General features: G+C 37.6%; 2 protein-coding genes across 4 annotated transcripts in view; both read left to right on the top strand.

The window, feature by feature from the left end:
• The first annotated feature begins 194 nt into the window (after positions 1-194).
• Positions 195-4658, top strand: LOC149838948 (ubiquitin-conjugating enzyme E2 2-like). The gene is made up of 7 exons (XM_090007865.1): positions 195-506; positions 683-802; positions 969-1053; positions 1161-1253; positions 4007-4095; positions 4204-4289; positions 4390-4658. Exons 2-7 carry the CDS (start codon positions 731-733, stop codon positions 4430-4432), a joined length of 468 nt encoding a protein of 155 aa, XP_089863991.1. The 5' UTR covers positions 195-506; positions 683-730; the 3' UTR covers positions 4433-4658.
• A 3913-nt stretch (positions 4659-8571) lies between these two features.
• LOC149838947 (zinc ion binding protein) overlaps positions 8572-24511 on the top strand; it is a 50402-nt gene continuing 34462 nt past the window's right edge. For all 3 annotated transcript variants that reach the window (XM_090007864.1, XM_090007863.1, XM_090007862.1), the window contains exons 1-5: positions 8572-8852; positions 8975-9112; positions 10089-10145; positions 11234-11305; positions 12723-12793. In XM_090007864.1, coding sequence (XP_089863990.1) covers positions 8787-8852; positions 8975-9112; positions 10089-10145; positions 11234-11305; positions 12723-12793 — 404 coding nt within the window. In that variant the 5' untranslated portion in view covers positions 8572-8786. The remainder of the gene's footprint in view (positions 8853-8974; positions 9113-10088; positions 10146-11233; positions 11306-12722; positions 12794-24511) is intronic.

Raw genomic sequence — 24511 nt, 5'->3', positions numbered from 1 at the left:
CCAAACCATTCCTCAACATAAAAGTAGGATGGAGGTAGCAAAAGCCAAGGTCCCAATCATCTCCTAGTGAAGAGAATCAACCCCGTGGCATGGGCTCCACACCCTTTGCACCCCTCCCCCTTTTCATGGTAGGTTGAATGCATGTTTGCACCAACCAAAAATCATTCTCCAAACAAAAGAAAAGGGCCAAAAGGGACAAAGGAGAGTAGAAAGGAAGGGAGGTCAGAGGAGAGGGTATCTAAATCTTTGATAGTTTATGTGATGTATAGAAGAAAATAAAGGTTTTCTTGATCAATTTTCACCATGTAAAAACTGTGAATAAATGAGGGATGGGAAATTGAGAAAAAAAAAACGACCGTTACGTTCATTATTGGAAGGGATTTGGTGGGAGAATTGCACTCCTTTGTTGCGTCCTTATCTCATTATTAGACCCAAATATAAGCTTCTATCTTCCTCTTACTCATTCCATCTCTCTCTCTCTCTCTCTCTCTCCGCCTCTTTTCTTGGTAAATTTCTGTTTTCCTTTTAATTTTATGTTGTTTGAACGCCAAATTGGTTCTTGGTTTGGTTGAAATATTGAAACTTTGCGGTTCTTCATAATTTCTTTGTGGGCGTTTGGTTTTGATCGCTTGTGAAGGGATTTAAATTGAGGGGTTCTTAATTTCATGTGTTTAACATACAGAAACCGAATTTTTGTGGTCGAAATCTCAACCGGGACTACTTTGAGACCATGGCGTCTTCATCTTCCTCACAGCTACGCCTCATGTCCGATCTGAAAGCTATCAGAAATGAGCCTCCGGAGGTAAGATCATTGCAAGATTACGTTTTGCTTGCCCTTTGGGCATTTGAATTGCCTCAATCCATTGGTTCCTTTTCTTTTGATTTTCCCTATGATTCTGGGTTTGTTCAAAAAGATTGGTTTGGTCGTTGAATTGCGGTTTTTCTTTGCGAATCATTGGCTGCTTCAGGGTTGTAGCGCAAGTCCACTCAATGAAGAGAATCTGTTCGTTTGGAGCGCAACCATCTTTGGTCCAGATGAGACCCCTTGGGAGGGTACCTGGATTAGTTTCTGATTTCTGTATATTTTTTCTTAATTTAAACGTGTTCGTATTTTGATCTTGTTGTTGACTTGCGTACATTCTAATTATGTTTATATGAAGGCGGTATTTTTGGATTGCAACTCACGTTTGGGGATAATTATCCAGAGAAGCCCCCTCGAGTTCGATTCACTACGGAAGTTTTTCATCCAAATGGTTGGTTCTGTTTTTCCTACTTCCTGTTGGACTATGTTCATGACAGATCTCTTGGTTGCAACTGCTACTTTGTAATTTGATTATATTTATGCAAAATTGAATACCCAATTTTGGCTTTGGCATAGATTTGAAGTAATTTTCTCTCTAATTATATGTTAGTTATGCCTTTCTTGGCATTTTCATTGTACTGCACTAAAGGAAAGAAGAATAGCAGCTCTCTGTGTGTGTACAGCTTCCACATAATTCTTTCAGATTGAGCTGCGCCTAAGCAAAGGAGACCATTGGCGTCTAAAAAATTGATTGAGATTAATTGTTTATCAGTGCTGTTTGTATCTAGTCGTTTGATGTGTTTTTACATGAACAAGCGAAAGGCTGCTGGAATTTTTTTAATCTTTCCCTTGAAGCTGCACAAGAAGGATTATCCTTATGTCAAAATTTACCAGCAACATGTATCATTTATAATCTTTATTTGGAAATAGCTTTGTTAGATCAGATTTGATTGAGAAAACCTTTACCAAACGCAACTTGATTTTTTTCCTTCATAGGACTAATGACTTTTATAATGAATAGAGTTCAGATTGTTAACATAGATTCTACTGGGGAAATGAGAGCAAAACACTCTATTTCTGTTACTTTCATATCTAAATTTTAATCTGTATTTATCTTTTGCCTTAGGTATGGCGGTTGAATTTGCTGAGTAAGAATGTTCTGGATGTTTTAATTACATAATGGTACATTTCATATGTTTCGGGTTGTTGATCCTCTCCTTAATAGAAATGGATATCTTTAGGAGTAGAAGTAATACTTGAAGCAGCGTCATGATCTTCTATCTGTTCATGTTCTTTCTCTTGTATGAAATATTATTGTTCTTAATGCCTTGAATAGTTTCATGTCCCTAGTGCTAAAAAGTTGGTACTACTTTATGCCTTAAGTTTTTCAGCTGATTATCCTGGTCAAGGATTTCTTTATGTAATCATAACTTAAAGCAAACAAGGACGGGAATTTGTGCTGGCCTTAATATATTCAATCTTCCACGTGGAATGCAATGAAGATCTCACACCACCCTTTTGACAAAGAAAAAACAATATGAGTACGTGCTAGTCTTAAGTTTATAAAGTTGCAAAGCTGATTCGACACAGAAAAGTTGGTTTGTCTGCTCCAGACGTTGTTCAAGCGAAGCTTATTTGATGAAAATGTTGTATGTCTTATGTGGTGTCTTCTTGAAGTTAACCCAATCATGGTGAATTATTATAGCTGGGAAAGATTTGGTCATAGACCAATCTGTTAGACTGTGATTTAGCTGTTCTCTTTTTAAGTACTTTGGAGCCATAAGTATTTTTAGCATTCTAGCTGTGATGATGAAAGATGGAATCAACCAATGCAAATGGAAACACATTTTAATTTTATTTACATAATTTAACACTTAAAATCACATTATTGTGGCGCCTACTGTTTCTGAGGTTTTCTGATCTATCACCATAATTAAACATCTCTATAATTGTTTGTTTCCTTTGAACATGTTTATGTGTGAGTGCAAGTCATGGATTAGCTTACTGTCTTGTCCAAGTTAGGCGATGGTTCTATAAGACAGGTTATTCTGTCTGGTTACACAATATCCATTTGGAAAACTAACTATTGGCTTTCAAGGTTCCATCCTAATATCCTTGTTATGCTTGTCCCATGTGTGCCTGCAGATATATGGTGCAAAATTAGCCTCGGTTTGAATGTTAGAGCTCCATTATGCTATCTTTCTTTCTGCCAAGTGGTAACAAAATTTGATCTGGGGCATCATGCGAAAACATAGGCGTCAAGGGAAGAAGGAAATGAGATAAATAATTCATGGTCTAGAGCTGGAAGAGGTGGTCTCCAGAAACGGGAAATATAAAAAGTTTGAAAATATTATAGAGGAGCATCTGGGTCCATCTTGAAACAGAAAACAAGTGTGCATTACAGGTGTGCTATAGTGTGCACAAAAGTTAAATGGTATAGGGTGTGAGCTTCCTTCTAGGGATTAGTCTTCAATTGATGTGCATTTCAAAGGTTGTAAGAACTCCTTGCCATTCCACATAATAAAGAAAGAAGACCAAAGCCATAAGAGTGGCAAAAAAAATATGTTGTTTTCCAATGACCATTATTAGTTGTTGATGTCATTCCCTTTAAATTGGGTGTCACATAACACGGAGATGAATTTCGTTATGACAGTGTGTTACATGGGGTTCATTATGTGCAGAGCTAACTATAATGTCAAAACTGAAAATTACAGGAATCCCCATGGTCTGGAAATTGTTATTCAATAATTGATGCCAGACACTTACAGATTGAATCTGAATGACAGAGTAGCACATTAAATTGGTAATTAACAAAAACAAAGAACTATAATTTTAGGGGTTAAATATGTCTCATTTTCAGAGAGAAGCTGATGAAAGCTGCTCTGTCATGATAAGAAAAAGCTTCCAGATATAGTTTACTGAATAGTGACTTGGCTAAGTTGTTCTGTGCTTTCTCAACAGATGTATGGCAGGTGGGTGCCCAATTTTTTCATGATGTGCTTACATCTTACATGATTGAGATGCTATCCTGGACCTCTTCACATAAAAAATACACATGCAAACACACATACACAGGCTATTCCTGACATTTGGTAGAATTCTGCTGGAAATGAGTCTCTTATTCAGCCTACGGTCATCTCAGGTCATAGCTTACTTTTCAACTGTTTTAATTATGTCTAGTGCTATGTCATTTTTCTTTTGCAGTCTATCATGATGGCACGTTATGCATGGACATCATTCAGGATGCTTGGTCACCTTGTCATAATGTTTGCACAATATTAACCTCAATTCAGGTAACGTTTCATCTCTCTTTCACCATTCATATTTTGTGCATTTGCATGCACAAACACTTAAGAGGGAGTCCTTTATTGAGACCATTTCTATTACTGTTGAATTTGTAGTCTCTTCTGACCGATCCAAATCCAGCAAGTCCTGCAAACCCAGAATCAGCACATCTTTACCAGTATGATATTCAGGGTTATAACAGGTATCTTTCATCTATTGGTTGGTTGCCATTTCCCTATAATTATGGGCTTGTGACATCAGTAACATTGTATAGTTCAATGACTTGGAATTTCTTTACTCAGGAGAGTTCGGCGATGCGCTAGGAGATCCACTGAGCCATGCTAGCTGTGGCTTCTTGCCTCTGGTTTCTAGATCATCATGATACACTTGATGTTTATGGCTAACAATCGTGTGGAACATGAACTTTGTATCCAACTTCTGGTGATGCGTATGTCACTTGGTTGTGCTGATTTATCTTACTTCGTTGTGATTCAAATGTTGCAAAGTACTATTATTCTTTGTGTATGAATTGACATTACGTAAGATATGTTGCTTGGCTTTTTGGCCTCCATATCATATATATTTAAATGGTAATGATAGGGTGCTCCTGGAGTACCTACTCCCACATAATAGAAGCTTTAGATTTTCAAAATTCTTAAACTTTTATTTGTTGATCAGACCCTATAGATATGATCTATAAGCATTATTTAGTAGAAAACAAGTTTTGGATCATGTGATTATAGCATATATGTATGTTTTTTAAGACCTTTAAAAATCAATGGCTCACAATGTATCAAAATTTCATGACTTAAAAAATCCTCTTTTATGTCAAAAAAACATGATCCAAAGCATGATTCCTATCAAATAAACTATGTTGAGAATATCCATAAGGTTTAATTGCGAAAATACAACCTACAACAATGATTTCTAGTATGTGGGAGTAGGTAGCATTACTCATGTTTAAATAGTTGGATTTTCTTGCACTTGAAATTTGAATTGTGCATAATTGTGATGGATTGTCGAGGTGGGCCACGTAAGGCAGGGTGGTCATGGGTCCCTACCCTGGGTTTTTCTTGCTTCGGCAAGGGTTGCTCTTCATAAAAAAAATGTGGTGGATTGTCTTGTGATACATCAAATCTCTATGATTGGAATTTAGAGCATGAAGGCAGTTTCATGGTAAAAGGATGCCCTTCTCCTATATAGGAATGGTGATGGCAGGTGAATAAATGGTACTGATTTAATATCGTCAATTTTCGGTTATATTGAATATGAACCCATCTCTTCAATCTTCACACAAGTGACCATTGTTGCGTGTGTAAAATTATTGAAGTTTTTTTTCTTCCAGAACTTCACTGCTAAGCTGGGTAACTCGAGGTTGGCTCAAACTCATCCAATTATGTAAATGAGCTGAGTTTGGGTACAAGCCCAGCGATATGAATTAGCCGATCTTAACTCCAGATTCAGCAGGGCGTGAATTCAAGGTAGATCAGGCCTAATTCAGTTCAAAATCTCCAGATCGGCACCAGTCAAGCAAGATAGACCCAAGTCCTAGCCGATTTGGTGGTGTTTTGGTAATTTTCTGATAAACCAGTTGATCTCAGTTCAGATCTAACGATTTAAGCACAGTCAGAACACTCCAAATGTGGTTGAGCAGCTGGTCAAACTTGATCTGAGTTCCCATGGCTCCCTGCTATGACTTGGCAAAAATCTGAACCCTTGATCGAGCCACAAGCCTGATTATTCTCTTTGTGAGCTTCACCGATTGAGTGCTGCACACATTCTTGGCGAAATCTAGGTCATTCAGTGCGATCTGATTACAATTCAGCTTCTGTTCAGCATCAGTCCGGAGTTTACTATATGCTACCCGCACCCGATCCCGATGTGCGCCCACCAATTGCTTGAGGTTTTATCAAATTCGGTTCAGGATTGAGAAAGTCTGGCTGGGTTGTACCACCCACTAGCAGTAACCATATTTACTTAAGCTCAATTAGCTCAAGTAATATAGTTGCAAAAAATGATCGTACTGTACGGGTAATTTGATGTTTTTCTAAAATCATATAATTTTTTGATATTCTACCCCATGTTCAAAACCATAAATATTTGGATTTAAAAATACCTTTTTACTCTTTGCACATGTGAACTCCTATATACGTGAACTTTTTACTAAATATAAGACTGTTTTTTGAGTAACAATCTTTGTTCTCATGTTTGTATCTTTTCGATCATATGTCAAAATTTTGTGTTTTTATAGTAGTTGGAAAGCTTAAACACAAGCCTATAACTTTCATATTTAGAGTTATATCTCAAAATCCTTCTTAGCTTTTCATTTTTTGAATTTCAAAATCAGAATAGAAACATGCTTTGCACTTTTTAGGGTTGCATATTTTCTATATATTCTATGCTATTTTCTAGTCACTTGCACCAAAAATCTGGAAAAAGATAGGAAAAAAACAAAAAGATAGGTTAAGTTGTTAGTTTTCCACTGCTACTAAGATCTGATAGCGATTGAAGAGAAACTTGATCTGAAAGATAGATTGTTCATATTAAACAACAAACTTAGGCAAATAAAAGAAAAACCACATAAAACGACTTAAGAAGTTCATATAAAATATAGGCAAACTTTAGAAAGTTCACATAAAATATATGCATATTATATCATTTTGTTCAAGTTTAACAAATAATTTTATGTGAACTTCGTGAAGTCCACAAAAATAAAACGTGAAGACTTCATTTTAAGTAGGCGTATGAGGCAATATATCACATAAAGTTCATCAGTCTCCCACATGCAAAGGGTAAAATAGACATTTCAATACTAGCTATTTGCGATTTTGAACATAAAAAAAATATCACAATTTTTGTGGGATTTTTAAGGAAACACATTATTTTTACGGTAGAGTATGATTATTTTCCGATATAGTTATGTAGGTATGTGAAATATTTTCTTCTGAAGATAAAATACAAATAAAAGAAAAAAAAAAGAGTCCAATCCTAATGAGTAGGAGACGTTCTTGAAACTTGAAATCGTGTTTCATCTACCATCCATTCAAAAAATTTCATTGAATTTCAGTCAGTTCAAGCCGAGCTAACTCAATCTTGAGCCAAGCTCAAACATCTGTTTCTTTAAACGAGCAAGCTCAACCAGCCCAAGCAAATCCGGTACCTGTCCCTCGAGTAAGAATGGACGTTACCTGCACCAAGTGGGAATCAGGCAGTGACGCAGAACTGCTTCCATGCGAAACAAACATGTTTGTACGAAAGAGGGGTCGCACCCCTCAACCTGAGGAAGAAATTTCCCGTGGGAAGGGTTGTGTCATGAGAAAGCTGTTTCGTGCAACCTCCCTTTCCTCGTGGTATAACAAAAGACACTCTCTTGTTTCATTCTCACGAATAAGAAAAGACTCCGTAGAAAAGGCATCTCAGGATGGGAAGAACATCCCATGCGTAAAAAAATGCATACACAAACCCATTCACATGGGAGAGTGTACGGTGTGTGTATATGAATTTACATCCTAAATAAAACAAATATGCAAGCTTATTATAAAAATACATAATTTTTTAGTATGAAAAATGTAAGAAATGAGCGAAGAAGCAACAAGAAAACTTTAAAGAAACACAAGATAGTCAATTTGGAAAACAAATAGAAAACAGGCTTTCCACTAAAAGAAATAGAGTTTCTTAAAACTTTCTCTCCTTTTGAGAAAGTAAGTAGTTTTTTATTTCCCATGCCAACTTACAAGAAAATGAGTTTCCCCATGTAGCAAGAATTAGAGTTGAGAAATGATATAAGTAGCTGATGGCTTGACTTGGGGTTCATAAACGAGATGAGCCACTCATGGTTCGGCTTATGTTAGGCTTGTAAAGAGGTTGTTCGAACTTAGAAATAGGGTTGACAAACTCAGCACGAACAACCAATGTTGGTCTGGACTCCTATCGTATAGTCTCACTTACTAATCATAAATATATTTTACATGTAATTTAATTATAGAATGAAAATGGTTGAAGTGCTTGCCCGGCAAGCAATAAGCTTAGGGTTCAAATACAATTGCTTGTAAGTTTGAAACAATTATTTATTTTGTAGGAGTTATTTGAGTCTCACTTAGTATGTTTAACTTTCAAATCAGGGCCGGCTGGCCTTTTTGAGATTTGAGGCCACCACCTAGGGCCTCAAATTAAAAAAAAAAAAAGTATAACACTTATATTTCACATGCTGAGGGCCTCCAATGACAAAAAAAAAAAATTAGAGAAATATGCCTAGAGCCTCAACTTCTCTTGAGCCGCCCCTGTTTCAAATTTTAAGGAGAGTGCAGCTCAGCTGGGCTCGATGAAAAAAAAAGAGCTAAGCTCGAACGCCCTCTGTTCGGTTATTTCGGCTCGTTTACCAGCCAGCCCTAGGCTTGACCCATAAAGAGATCGTTCCAACTCGGGATAAACGCTGGAAAAAGTAAAAGAAGGGCCTGGACGCTTGGGTTATATTATAATGGTTTCCATGCCAAATTCTCAATCCTCGGAATAAACACTGCGTAGATCAAACGCCGGACGTTTTCCGTCTCAGCCGGGCGTCAATCAAGTGGGTGCCAAAGTTTTTGAAAGTTGAAACCTTTTTATTTTCTTCCCGCGTCCCGTACCGTTCGGCCGGTTCCAAGAAGAGAGAGAGGGGCGGTTTGGCGCCAAGTTAGGGTTGGTGGGGTTGTCTGCTTCCATGGATCCTCTGGTCGAGCCTCTCCACGCCGATGGGACGTCTTTCTCCGTCCGATTCCTCATTCAAGTCAGTGATCGACCCCCCCCCCCCCCCCCCCCCCGTCTCTCTCGTGATTCTATCGCTGGTTCTAGGGTTTTGTTTTCGCCCGGCGTGGGGTCTTACGAGTGCAGCATTTTTGCAATGGTTAGGGGAAGGAGATGCGGCTCAAGCTCCATAACGTGCCCTCCTCGAAAAGATCGGAGTCGAGCACGTTATCGAGCGTCAAATTGGAGGGCGACCCAGAGATCCGTGCGCTTCTTGCCGGCTTCGAACGCTTGATTCAGCAGGTTTGGACGCTTTCCGCTTACTATTAAGACGACGTCCATTGATCTCTTCTCTCTCTCTGGCTTCTTTCTCGTTCGTGCTTGTTTAATACTACAGATTTCGACATTTTTTTCCCTCTTCTGCAGGCAATTCTGTAAAGGTATTGTTCTATTGTGATATAAATGCGGACTATAACACATCGTAGGATGAAAAAAAAGTCTTGACTGATGCAAGCAGAAGCTTAAATGATGAAAACTGAAACGAAAATTGAAGGGATTTTGTGTTGAAATCAAGATTTACAGGCCTCATCGACTAGGATTTTGAAGGTTTCCCCATTTTCCCAGAAAGGAAGACGAACAAAGTTAAATTTGCATACAGAAACTGTTGATTTGTGAAAATGATATGGAAAACTGGTGTAAGGTTGTGGCCATATTACAGCAGTTGGGAGGGCCACCCCAACGGTTGCACCCTCCCAACGGCTAGGTCCTGTAGACATGTGACAGTTAAACATAAAACAGTTAAACTAACATAAACATAAGATAATTAACAGACATATAAAACATGGTTACAGTGTCAAGCTCAAGGGTTGTGGGTTTATGGGCGTTCCACAGTTCTTTGGATGGTAGAAGACATTTTGATTTAAAAGGTATACGACCCTATTTCTGAAATTCATTATGGCCTCTTGATTCACTGTTTTGTAAAGTTGGATGTTTGTGCTTGACAGTCAATTGGAAAAGCCATAATATTCTCATATGATGAAAACCATCTGTTTTGCATTGATACGTACATGTTCTCTTTAGAAAATATGAGTCAGAACTCTCAGTGATTTTTTACAGGAGCTAAGTTAAGAGTCTTTTGTGCTATCGATTTTGTATGTTGTTGGCATGCCCTTTCACATTGTTGATCTCTTAGGAGCTCATTTCTTGATGTGGCGAATATTCTGCATTCTTTTGCTCTTGTAGAATCAGATTCTTATTTAAATGCCTTTTTTAATTGTAGAGGCTAAACCAGAGTCAGGACATTGTTCTGTTCATATCAGGAATGAAGGAAATACTGGTAAAGTTTGTGATTGATCTTTTACAAGTGATATCTTCATTATAGTGGAAATCTGGACTTAGCAAAATTTTCTTGTTTAATATAATAATTCAAGTTTTTGAGCATTTGTTCCTCATTTATCAATTCTTGTTTCAAACAAAATAGGAGTTTGTAATCTTTGTTTGAAAGATCAACGGAAAAAAAATCTTGTTTTGTCAGATTATATTTGAAACCAACCTAAGTATGTCTGCTAATGGCTGAGATTAGTGTTGGAGCCTTAGCCTACCTGAATCCCGTTTTCAAAGATTCTGATTCTAAAACTTCATTCTGATTAGAAGGTGGGCCAGTTTTGGACTAATCAGACTCTAATCTGAATTTGACCTGGTCCAGTGTATGATTGGATGTTGGACTTGATCCTAGGCAGTGCGGTAGTTGAAATGGCTTCTGCTGCTACATTGCTGCTTGATTATCAAGCAAGAGCTCAACAGAAACATGATTCAGCAATCAAAAGGTCGGGTTAAACTACTCGACTGGAATCTGCCCTGCTTTTGGTCCTAAGCTAATTATAACATGTCATTCAGTCAATCCAGGTGTTTTTATTGAGACTTATTAAATGAGATCTGTGGTTTTAGAAATGCATTGCTGTTCTGCAGATTATCATACACCTATTAAATATGAACCTATATATATATATATATATATATATATATATATATATATATATATATATATATATATATATATGGTGTTATTCTGGTATTGATGGTTCATCTAATCAGAGGGAGGGACTCTGGCTAGGGTTGCCACTCCCCTGCTGCCTGCCATTGGCTTTCTGGGAGCAACATGTTCACCAGGCTATATTGGTGAGAGAGGGGGAGAGGGAAGGAGGTTTGGGTGTTGTTAATTGTTTCTGGACATGTTCCTTGTGTAGTCGGTGGTATTTTGTTACTCTTTGGTACCTTTTGTAAGATGCACAGTTTTCTCTATTTTCTAAATTAAGAGACTGGAGAATGTCTTATAAGTTAATATTTATCTCATTAATTAAATGATTCAGCTGTTTTCCTATATCTGCAGATTATCTCTTATTTGTCATTTTTTTTAACTTGAAGGCCTCTATTGAGCAAGTTGCTTTCAAAGATTCACCTCGGCCAGCTTCTTGGTACCGCTCCTTGTATTCTGAAGTAATGTTAATGCTCTTCATTTTTTTTTTCAGTTATTTATCTCACGTCACTCTTTCTTACTTTCAGTGATATTTGTGTTGACATAGTGTCGTATTTGATCCATAGAATTATTATCACCTGCAGTCATATTGTTCTATTTGTCAAATTTGATTTTTCTGAATGAAATAAAGGCAGGTTTTCTCATTTTTTATTTTTTCTCATTTATGTTAATTATGCAGTTACAATTTCATCAGCAGCTGCATGCTCATTCTTTGTGGTATTATATAGGTTCATGTGTTAAGTTCATGTGCAATACTCCACGGCATTACCGATGATGAAATTGCAACTCATATTTTTGGTAGTCCATTTTCAGCCTATGTCAGGCTTTATTGCTTGTACATGTGTGCTTTTGTTTTCTTTTGTGTCTGATTGTCATCTTTCCCGGTGCTTAAACTGATGTTATCTTCATGAAAGGGTATAGATGCAGGAACTACTACTATATTGAGGGAAGAGACATCATGATAGGGCATTATGCTTTGGGAAGTCCATTTGTTCCCAATGTCAGACATTGCTGAAGATCTTTCAAGTTTGATTCTCATGTATCTATGGCAGTCTTCATGTTTGTAGAGCACTGATGTTGACTAGTAGCCAGTAGGCGAACATAAAATTTCAGCATTCTTTTGCTGCCAGTTGTACAAAAAGAGGTATTTCAAGAATTAGTAGAACGATGGAGATTTTGGAAAACATATCTGCTACCTTTACTCATGGCGTCTGACCATTGTTAGGACCTTCAAACTCAGCGGCTTAATAAGAAAATCATTTTCAAAATGCTCCACATTTTCTTTAACTTCTCTTATGACATAATTAGTTCGCCTCACAGTACCACGCGTCATATGCACGTGCCACATGCATGTAGGGATGCTGGCTGGTTGGCATGTCCCTATGATATAGTCTTGGAATATTATTCTTGCTAGCTCTCTAGAACTTCCATAAAATTTCATTGCCTATGAAAGGTTGAAATTTGGATGTATTTTTGTTGAGTGCAACACATGATGCCTCTTTCTAAATTACCTTCTCCAGATATTCAGTTATGTTTCCCCCCTTTCCTGTGATGCGCTTATTTGTTTTTCACTCTTTTCTTTTGACATAGTCTGCATTCTAAGGTGGCCTGTAGCCATAATCACAATTATAAAATTCCAATAAATACCACATGAAAAAGACATGGGTGAAAGCTTCAGTTTGATCAGTTCATTGTTTTGGAAATGACTGTATCAAATTAACATGAAAGTTGCACATTCTTCTATTTAAAATTTAGTGCCAGTGGATGAAAACTGCATTATAACTTATTTTGGATAGACCTTTTTATGTAGGCATCCTTATTGTTTCATAATTCAGCTATATACCTGTATTTGAAGGCTTTTTTTTTCACTTTCTACAGATTGAAGAGGTTGGTTGGGAAAATCTACTAAGTTTTGGTGAAGCTCTCACTTCTCTAAATTTTTCTATCGTGTAAGAAAATCTATCTTGTTCTTTTATTATTGTTTCTTGCTACAATTTTCTTGTGCTTACTTGAATGTGTATTTTTCTTATTTATTTTATAATAAATAGATGCATATAATCAGTATTGTCTTGCTAGTTATATTTCAATATTTGTTAAAAGTGGGATAATCCATATGAATTTCTTATATTTTATTGTCATAATTTAGGCATATATATAATTTGTAGATGGCTGGGAAGAGTGTCACATTTTAGTAATGATGCCACTGTCCTTATCAGTTTAGGGAGCAATTTGGATATAAGTTCTGGGATCTGCATTAGCGTGTGGAGCACTAAGGACAATTGTGCTCAGGTCATCATCTCTCGTTCTGAATATACACTATTGAGGATTGAATATCCCTATCAAATGGAAATAAAAGTTTATGGTTGTTTTATAAAGTAAAACCGAGTATGGTAAATGTTGAGGAAATGCCATAGTTCTATTATGTGTAATACCCCATTGTATCTTTTTGTACATACAATTCTAGTATAAGGGTATTATTGTAAGCTAGCTTATATCCCACTACTCCACTTCCATAGTTTTTTCTTGTAGTGGGATCTATGGGGGTCAATAGACTCAATACCTCCTTTTTATTTGTTGCAACCCCATCTGAATAATGTATGAAGCATTTTGGGTGTTCTTCCCACTCTTTCTTTCTTCTTCTCCTTCACTCATACTTTTCTCATGGCTTCAACATGGTATCAGAGCCACATTGGAGCGTGAAGAAGAAGACTGAAGGAGGAACGTGCTGCTGAATAGAGATTCATCCTGGCATTCACAGAACTGCACACAAATTGAGGTGCTGACATCATCACCTCTAATATGACCCATCTGATTTGGGGGGGGGGGGGTGAAGCGTGTGTTTGGTAGGTCTTGATTTTAGGAAGATTTAGAATAAAAAACTTGGGTCATCCGAGGTGTTTTAGATTTTTGGGTGAATTTCTCAACATTTTCTGGTTGACGAGTTTCCTGTGACCAGTTTTGAGAAATCTGCCTGTACAGATTTTATCAGTGGTTATTGTGGCCCTAAATCAATTCTCTCAGGGTCGGTTTTATGATTGAATGCTATTGGGTGTGGTTTGGTGAAGAGATTTTGAGCTTTGACGGGATTGAAGTTTTTAGAAGAATCCTACTAGCGGTTGCGTGTTGGAGCTCTATATTGCTATCGGATTTGGGTAGTTTTTCTGTATTTCTGTTTACTGCTTTCTGAATGTGATAAGAAATATTCCTTGAAGTATGCTTTTGGAGAATTTTGTTGTTGTGGTTGGAATATCTTGTGTACCAGTAGTGCTTACTTCTTGTAACCAATACTTGCATCTTGGGTTGGTTCCTATAGTGCTGTGATATTTGTTCTCTTCTACATATCTGGTTGTACTTTATGCTCTTTGGGTGGTTGTGTTCTTATGCAGTCGACGCTATTGTAGTTTTGGGGGTTGGTGTAAATGGAAAAATGAGATATTATTCAGTTGATTCCAGTAAAGTTGGATGAGATCAATTTACTCTTTTTGGTCTGACTTCATGGTGGCCATTGCTAATGGCAAGGGGTTAGGGGGATTTCTTGATGGGACTGCAGTAAAGCCCAAACTTAGAGTTCAGAACTATGAAAATGCTGTTAAGGAGTGGAAGATGAACAATGTCAAAGCTCAGCCATGGATTTTTGGCTCTGTAGAGCCAAGAATTGCTATGAATATCTCTGTAGAATGTAGATGTGATGAGCAGACACCTGGGTATATATATATATATATATATATATATATATATATATATAGAGAGAGAGAGAGAGAGAGAGAGAGAGAGAGTCGGCTGCACAATAAGAAAACTCGTTAAGTTGTAATTAGGGCTACTCTTTATGTTAAATAAAGAGAGGCCAAAAAAAATAAATTACATCTAAGTCCATCATTAAATTAAAATTTCAAATAACCTCTAATCTAAGAAGACTTAAACTTAAAACCACCTAATCTCAACACTCCCCCTCAAGCTGGAGCATAGATATCAATCATGCTCAGCTTGTCACAACATTTTGAGAAATTTGGTCTAGCAAGAGGCTTTGTAAACATATCTGCAACTTGGTCTTCCGACTTTAGATATTTGGTAGTGATATGACCAGCTTGAACCATATCTCTTACATAGTGGCAATCAACCTCAATGTGCTTTGTTCTCTCATGAAAGACAGGATTGTTCGCTACATATGTTGCAACCTTGTTATCACACATCATGGTCATAGGAGATGAAACCTTCACCTGAAGATCATGAAGAACAATACGAACCCACATCAATTCAGCAGCAGTTTGGGCCATAGCCCGATATTCTGATTCTGCACTCGACCTAGAAACCACATTTTGTTTCTTACTTCTCCAAGAAATCAAGTTGTCTCCCAGAAACACACAGAATCCTGTGGTAGATTTTCTATCCACTACAAATCTTGCATAGTCAGCATCAGAATAGGCCACTATCTCCAGAGTTCCACCTTTCCTGAACAATAACCCCTTTCCAGGAAAAGATTTTAGATATCTGAGAATCATTATAGCTGCATTCCAGTGTACCTCAGTTGGTTTGTCCATAAACTGACTAACTTTGCTTACTGCTAAAGCAATATCCGGCCTGGTCACAGTTACATACAGTAGCTTCCATACTAGGGAGCGATAGCTTTTGCTATCAACCGGTTTTGACCTTTCTTCAAGCAACTGAACTTTATGGTCCATGGGAATATTTGCTGGTTTAACTCCCAACATTCCCGTTTCCTTTAATAAGTCAAGAACATATTTCCGTTGAGACAAAACCATCCCTTCACGGCTCCTAGCAACTTCTATACCCAGGAAATATCTTAGTGAACCAAGGTCTTTTATAATAAAGTGTTTTTGAAGATGAGCCTTTGTGGTTTCAATATCTTTCACATTGTCTCCTGTAAGAATGATGTCATCCACATATACCACCATAACAACTATGCCTGAGTTAGTTTTCTTGATAAATAGTGTATGATCTGCCGCTGACCTATTAAAGCCAAAATGTGACATCACTTCAAACAACTTTTGAAACCATGCACGAGGACTTTGTTTCAAGCCATAAATCACCTTTCTCAATCTACACACCTTCTGACACTCCCCCTCAACCTCGAATCCTGGAGGTTGTTGCATGTAAACGGTCTCAGATAGATCCCCATATAGAAATGCATTTTTCTCATCTAATTGGCACAAGCTCCAACCATGCTGAACAACTACTGAGAGAACAAGACGAATGGTACCCATCCGTGCAACAGGAGAAAAAGTTTCAAAGAAATCAATACCATATGTCTGAGTATACCCTTTTGCTACTAATCTGGCCTTGTACCTTTCAATAGAACCATCAGATTTGTACTTTATTGTATATACCCATTTACATCCAACAATGTCAGTATCTGCTGGGGAATCAACTAGATCCCATGTATGCTGAGATACTAAAGCATCCATTTCTTCTTGCATGACCAGCTTCCAACGGTTATCAAGCTCTGCATGTTGATAGTTCAGAGGAATAGTTTCAGCTGATAAGGCTGAAATAAAAGTTTTCATCTGATTTCCAATTCTGGCATCAGAGACAAAATGAGATATGGGATATAAGGTACATTGTCGTGTCCCCTTGCGTAGAGCAATAGGCCTGTTATCATCATCATGAATATCACTATTGTCAGTAGAACTTACCTCAGGGGAAGAAGAAGATGAAGGTACTTGCAGAGGTGGAGTTCTACGCACATATACCAATAGGGGATTATTAAATCTTGAAGAGGATGAAGTTTGGTTCGGTAACGAGGGCACAAATTCCAAAGGAAAAGGAGGTATAGGTAATGGAAAAGACTCAGCTAGATCAACCTGCAGTGGGGAACCAGTACTAGAGTAATATGGAGTGGATTCCAAGAAAGATACATCCGCACTGACATACTCTCGGCGAGAAATAGGATCATAACATCGATAGCCCTTTTGATTTTTGGGATAACCTATAAATATGCATTTTGTAGCTTGAGCAACTAATTTATCACGGTCAGGGCCAAGTTTGTGTACAAAACAAACACATCCAAATATTTTTGGCGAGAAAGAGAAGAGTGGGGCATTAGGTTTCAAGATATGTAATGGAATTTGATCGCCCACAGAAGATGAAGGCATGCGGTTGATCAGATAACAAACAGTGGTAATCGCATCACCCCAGTATAACGCAGGAACATTAGATTGAATCATAATGGTCCGGGCAACATCAAGCAGGTGCTGATGTTTTCGTTCAGCCACCCCATTTTGTTGAGATGAATAAGCACAGGAAGTTTGTGGTTGAATGCCATGATCTTGGTAAAATTGTAACAAAGCTTTTGATTTAAACTCAAGAGCATTATCAGTGCGAACAATCTTGACAATAGATTCAAACTGAGTTTTTATTTCAAGAATTAAGGATTTGATAATACTTGGAACTTCAGATCGTTCCTTTATTAAAAACACCCATGACAATTTAGAGAAATCATCAACAATAACAAGATAGTATCGACACTGAGTCCTAGTAGGAATCTTACTAGGACCCCATACATCTGCATGAAGAAGTTCAAAATTTTTATTACTAGACTGACTCTGATTCGAAGGGAACGAACTTCGATGATGCTTGCCCAGCTGACATGCTTCACACTGAAATGAGGTAGTGGAAGAAATTTGAGGAAAGATCGAACGAAGCTTTGACAATGAAGGATGACCAAGACGACGATGCCACTGAACAAGACTGAATGAGTGTTCCACTGCAGCATGAACATTACCCACTGGATGATTTAGGTAGTAAACTCCATTTTCTTCATAGCCTCCACCAATCTTCTTCTCCGTCAGCAAATCCTGAAAATGACAACCCATCGGATCAAATATTACTCTACAATTTTGTTCTTTTGTAAGGCAACTAACAAAGAGTAAACTTTGAGGAAAGTTTGAAGCATGAAGAACATTTGTCAACTGTAAGGAGGAGGATATATAAATATTTCCCTGACCAACAACCGGGGAGGAACTCCCATCGGCTAATGAGACTCCTCGATGTACAGTAATATCCTTTAGATCTGAAAAAACAAGTGAATTTCCACACAAGTGTCTGGATGCACCAGAGTCAATAATCCACTTACTGTCAGTCGGATGAAGATGATTTCCTGTTGAGTAGGCAACACCAGCTACAGGAGGAGTGGAACTCAAAGGACGAAGAGCTATCAACTCATTATATTCAGCACGACTGAGGGTGATACTACGATCACTTGCAAAGATATTATCCTGTACATTTGTTGCCTCGAGAGTAGTAACATTTGCTTTAGGAGCATATGACTTTGATGAAAAAGAGGTTGGCCGACCATGCTTATCCCAGCAATGATCTTCTAAATGTCCAGATTTTCCACAGAATGTACATTGAAGCTTTCCCTTGCCTCCCATACCTCATCCACGACCTCGTCCTTTGATATTCTGAATATTTCCATGCCCATAACCAGATGAGACAACAAGAGAAGATGACTGAGTCACAGGCTGAGATTGTGGAAGAGAGATCGCTAGTTTACTCAGACGATTGTATGCATCAACAAGAGTAGGTACATCTGATCCAGTCCACATTTGGACTTTTGCAACAGAAAATTCTGAAGAGAGACCTGTAAGAAAGCGAGCAATCATAGTTTGTTCTTGATGATCCTTTTTCTTCGAGCAACAAAGAGGCCTGTGAGTATTAAGTCTTTCAAACACAGCTTTGACAGAGGCATAGTACTGGGCCAAGGTCTGATCTCCCTGCTGCAAATTATATATTTCCTGTTCGACTTGCAGGATACGACTCACATTAGTCTCTTGTGAGTACGTATCTCGAAGATTGTCCTACATCAGTTTGGCTGTATTATAGTAAATTAATCCATCTGCAATATAGGGTTCGACACTATTCATGATCCATGACATGCTTATGTCATTATCTTCATCCCAAGTAACATATTTTCCCAATTTTTCAGTGGGTTCGTCTTCCAACAAAATATGTTTTCTACGATGTCCAGATACCGACATCATAAAAGTTCTGGACCACCTGGCATAGTTGGTTTCATTCAACCTTATAGAAGAGCCGTACGAGAAGGGATTGGCAAAGGCCTTATACTCCCCAATATGTTCAATTTTGGAATCACATTTCGAAGTTTCAGCCATACTGAAGATGTAATTCTATTTCAGCAAACAAAAAAAATAAGATTACCTCACTTGAACAACAAGTGTTATAATCACGCGTCAGGCAATATGACAACCAGTAAAGAACATCAACCCACAAACAGGAAGAATTTTCCAACACAGTAGGGAATCACTCCTGCTGTTTCCACGACAGAAAGAACAACAACCCACAAAGATCACTCCTGCTGTTTCCACGACAGAAAGAACAACAGCCCACAAAGATCACGCTTGATATTTTCCAACACAGCAGGGAATCACGCATGCTGTTTCCACGACAGAAAGATCACGCCTGCTGTTTCCACGACAGAAAGATCACGCCTGCTGTTTCCACGACAGAATCTGAAACTAACATGCTTCTTTCACAACACACATGTTAAAAAAAAACCATGACACAGCAGGGAATAACGACTACAAAAGAACCACGACACAGCAGGGAATAACGACTGTTGAAATCCATATTCTGAAATAAAACAACCAACTAAAATCCAGGGAATCACAACCATCGATAATATGCAGACGCAGAAAAGGAATCACGACAACTGCTGCTCCCAAACATATAAAGCTCGACAACCAATAAGAATATCAGTTCTTCAGGGAACGGTTAAACAAATCAGTCATATCTCGATCACACGCAACAACACAGGAAATGAGTTTGTTGCTGCTTCCAAACAGCAGGAAATCACGGCAAGAAATCTCGGCAGGAAATCACGGCAGGAGATCACAACAGAAAAAAAAATTTACTCCAAACTGAGGAGCTCAAGGGTTACGGCTACCAGACCAAGGGCACGCATCCACATCTGCTCCCTTAGATCTGATGACAGATCTGGGTCAAATCCCAGATCTGTTATCAAATCTTACAAAAAAAAAACAGCAAACCTGATTTCAATATTTTTTTTTTCGTTGGAGAAGATCAATCCCTATTGATCATGCTCCCTAGATCAAAGGCTCTGATACCATGTAGAATGTAGATGTGATGAGCAGACACCTGGAGAGAGAGAGAGAGAGAGAGAGAGAGAGAGAGAGAGAGAGAGAGAGAGAGAGAGAGAGAGAGAGAGAGAGAGAGAGAGTCGGCTGCACAATAAGAAAACTCATTAAGTTGTAATTAGGGCTACTCTTTATGTTAAATAGAGAGAGGCCAAAAAGAATAAATTACATCTAAGTCCATCATTAAATTAAAATTTCAAATAACCTCTAATCTAAGAAGACTTAAACTTAAAACCACCTAATCTCAACAATCTCGAAATTTGTAGAGGCTAAAAATGCTTGGGGCTACCTCAAGCATGTTTATATACAGGAGAATTGGGCAAGGCAATATCAGTTGATGCAAGATCTGCGAGCTTTAAGGCATGGAAGCAAGTCAGTCGAAGAATACCATTCTGAAATGTAGCTGATCTGGGTGTCTTTGGCCTTGATAGATAGCAATAAGAAGTGTGAAAAGTGTAAGGATTGCAAAGCATGTATGGAGGCAAAAGTGTAATCCAGGAAGACTGTGAGAGTGATTGAGTTTCTTGTGGGACTGCGCTCAGATTTTGATAATGTCAGAAGTGCTTTTATTCACAAGACATTGCTTCCTCATGTCACTCAAGCCCTCTCTGAAATTATTGATGAGGAAACTAGGATAAAATTGTAAAATTGTCTATGAAGAGACAATACGCATACAAGCATAAACACTTTATAAAAGAAGTGCACGAAAGCACTCTCACAACACTTGAACAAATTACGCAACAAGCGTATAAATAATAAACATGCAATAATGCATGTATTTCATAAAAGAAAGGAAATGCTTGAGACTCTCAAGCTTCGGGAATACAAGGGGGAAACACCCCTATTTATACAAGAAGAGGTAGGGACCCCCAATGCACCTTTTATGAAATAAAATAAAAAAAGAAAAAAGAAAAAAGAAATACAAAAAAAGAATATTGAAAATTACAACATATTCCAAATTGGAATATGCGCAAAATAAGAAATTACAAGAATACCCTTTTTGGGTAAAAAAGAAAGAAATAAAGAAATGAATATAAATATATATATTTATATATATGGAGATACATATACATATAATAATTATATGTATACGTATCTCTATGTATATAAGTATATATATTTATACTTACAACACAGATTTTGGAGATACATTTTAACAAAAATCAGTTTAGTCCTACTCCTCGAGTGACTCAGTTATGGTAGTAGCCAGGTAGGCCAACAACTATGGTGGGGCAAAAGTGGGGGCTCCGGGGTATGATATGAGTGTAATGAAGTATGCGGAAGAATCCAAGAATGCCAATGCATTCACTATGTCCAACACGGACAAATGAAACAAGCATAAGAGAGGAAATCCACCAAGGGATATACGAAGGGCCTTATAACAAGGCTAAACACATAAAAATAATATCCCTTTTATTGGAGAGGAGCTCTCTAAAAGCAATGCAAGATACAAGGGGGGTCCCCCTATTTATAAGCAAAGGGAGACCAAAGGGGGCTCCCAATAGAGTCGTTGGGAGCCCCCAACGGTCACAATTGTGACCGTTGGGGCCCCCAACGACTCCATTGTGGGGCCCCTTTGGTATCCCAATAAACATTCTAAAAAATTAAAAAAACAAAAACAAAAAACAGAAAAATAAAAGGAATAAAACAAGTACCCTTATTGGGTACTTGTGAAAAGACCATAATACCCCTATTGGGTATTATGGTGAATACATCTATATATATATAGATGTATTATTACATATGTCTTAACACCCCCCCTCAAACTTTACGGGGAGATGATCGAAAGTTTGCCAAGAAGGAACAAGAAGCGAGGAGCAAGAAGTGCTTTGGTAAAGAAATCTGCAAGTTGATATTCCGAAGTGACATATGGCAGTGTAACTGTCCCTCGAAGATATTCATCACGTACATAGTGACAGTCCATTTCAATATGTTTAGTCCTATCATGAAAGGTGTGGTTGCTGGCAATATAGATTGCACTTTTGTTGTCGCAACAAAGCTTCAAAGCCCTGGTAATTTCGACTCCCATATCTTGAAGAAGACTTCAAAGCCACACAAGCTCCATTGTAGTAGTTGCCATAGCCCTGTATTCTGCTTCAGTAGAAGACAATGAGACTTTCTGCTGTTTCTTGCATCTCCAAACAATTAGCGAATCTCCTAAGAAAACACAAAAGCCAGTAGTTGAGACTCGATCATTTGAGTTTCCTCCCCAGGCAGCATCAGTATAAACGAGTAAATCTAAGGAAGAGAGTGAGGATAGGAATAACCCTTTAGTCAAAGTATTTTTGATGTATCGAATGATCCGAAGCACAACACTCATATGCACAGATGTAGGGGCATGCTGAAATTGGCTTGCAGAGTGCACAACATGAACAATATCAGGCCTGATGATAGCCAGATAGGTGAGGGAGCCAATGAGTTGCCTGTAGGGCGTAGGATCATCCAGCAGAACTCCATCCTCCAGTCGTAGTTTAGCATTGATAACCTCAGGAGTCTCCACCTTTTTGTCATCTGATATTCCAGATTTGGAACATATGTCTGCAGCAAGCTTCATCTGTGACAAAATATACCCTCGAGGAGAGTATGCTACTTCTATACCAAGAAAGTACCTGAGAAAACCCAAATCAGACATATCAAAATTATGTTTTAACATATTTTTAATATTAAGAATACCACTTTCATCATTGCCAGTGATGATCATATCATCAACATAAAGCAGAAGGATGATGATACTATTACTTGCACGTTTAACAAAAAGAGCATTCTCAGTATAACATGAACGAAATCCCAATTGTAACATGATAGCACTAAATCTATCATACCAAGCCTTAGGGGCTTGTTTAAGGCCATATAAAGCTTTTAATAATCGAAGAGTTTGACCTTGGTTAACACTAATTCCCGGCGGAGGGTCCATATATACTTCTTCATTCAACTGACCATTAAGAAAGACATTTTTAACATCTAATTGAAATATAGGCCATTTCTTAGATGATGCTACAGCAATTAGAGTTCTAACGCTTGTCATGCGAGCCACGGGGGAAAAAGTCTCCTCATAATCGATGCCATATTCTTGTGAATATCCCTTAGCAACTAATCTAGCTTTATAACGTTCTAAGGAACCATCACTTTTTGTTTTGACTTTGTAGACCCACCGACATCCTATAGCTTTTTTATTTGGAGGAAGTTGAACTATTTCCCAAGTGTTAACCTTATTTAAAGCATCTAGTTCAACTTTCATTGCTTCAACCCAATGAGGAATATTTTTTGCTTGATTATAATGGGAAGGTTCATAGTAAGAATGCAAGGCTATTAGACAAGCTCTATAGTTAGGTGAGAGAGTTTCATATGAGACAAACCTATTAGGTGGAATTGATTCTCTAGAAGATCGCCTAAGGGAGGTTTCTTCTAGGGGTTCATTAAGCCGCAAGAATTTTTCTAAAGCACTAATAGGTTGTGCTTCCTCACGCCGAGTGTATACTTGGAGATTGTCACCATTAGTTGGTGATATATCATTATCATGAGAATCATTATTATGAGTATTTTCTAAAAATTCTGGATGACTCAAAGAGTCATCATTTGAATCTTCTAAAAGATCATTGATAAACATATAATCAATTTCATTTGGTTTTTTCAATATTTCAAATCCATTTTCATCTTCTAAAAAAGTCACATCTTTGGAGACAAATAACTTATTGTTTTTATAGTCAAAGCATCTATAGCCCTTTTGATTTTCACCATATCCTAAAAATACGCATTCTATTGCTTTAGGTGACAATTTATCTCTTTTATGTAAAAGAACAAAGCATTTACACCCAAAAATACGAAGACGATTGTAATCGGGTGTCATATTGAAAAGCTTTTCATAAGGATTGATATTGTTCAATTTTGAAGATGACATTCTATTGATTAAATAGGTGGAGGTTAACACGGCTTCGGCCCAAAAACTTTTAGGAATATTTTTAGAAATGAGTAATGATCTAGTGGTTTCTAAAATATGTCTATGTTTTCTTTCCGCTAGGCCGTTTTGTTGAGGAGTTCTTGGATAAGATTTTTGATAACAGATGCCATGTTGTTTTAAATATGATTGAAACTCATTTGATAAGTATTCTCCACCCGAATCGGATCTAAGAATGGATATGTGACTTTGAAATTGATTTTGAACTTTTGCATGAAATTCTTTGAAGAAGTTAAACACTTTCGATTTAAGGTTAAGAAAATAAATCCATACATATCTAGTATAATCATCAATAAAGGTAACATAATATGAATAACCACCTTTGGATAGAACCGGAGATGGTCCCCATACATCGGAATGCACCAATTCGAAAGGTCTTGTTGTCACAAAGGTTCTAACAGGAAAAAGAATAGACTTCATTTTTCCAAAAATGCAATCTTTGCAATTGATATCTTTTTCTTACAAAACTTGTTTCCAAAAGGAAAAAGATACATTTTAGAGTAACTTGGGTGCCCAAGCCTTTTATGCCAAGTTTCAATATTTTTGTCTTAGACGTAAGTACAAAATGAGGTATTTGGAAG

The sequence above is a fragment of the Nuphar pumila genome, chromosome 5 (assembly GCF_984573655.1).
Source record: "Nuphar pumila chromosome 5, dmNupPumi1.hap1.1, whole genome shotgun sequence".
Classification (NCBI taxonomy): domain Eukaryota; kingdom Viridiplantae; phylum Streptophyta; class Magnoliopsida; order Nymphaeales; family Nymphaeaceae; genus Nuphar; species Nuphar pumila.
This window is presented reverse-complemented; position numbering and strand designations above follow the sequence as displayed.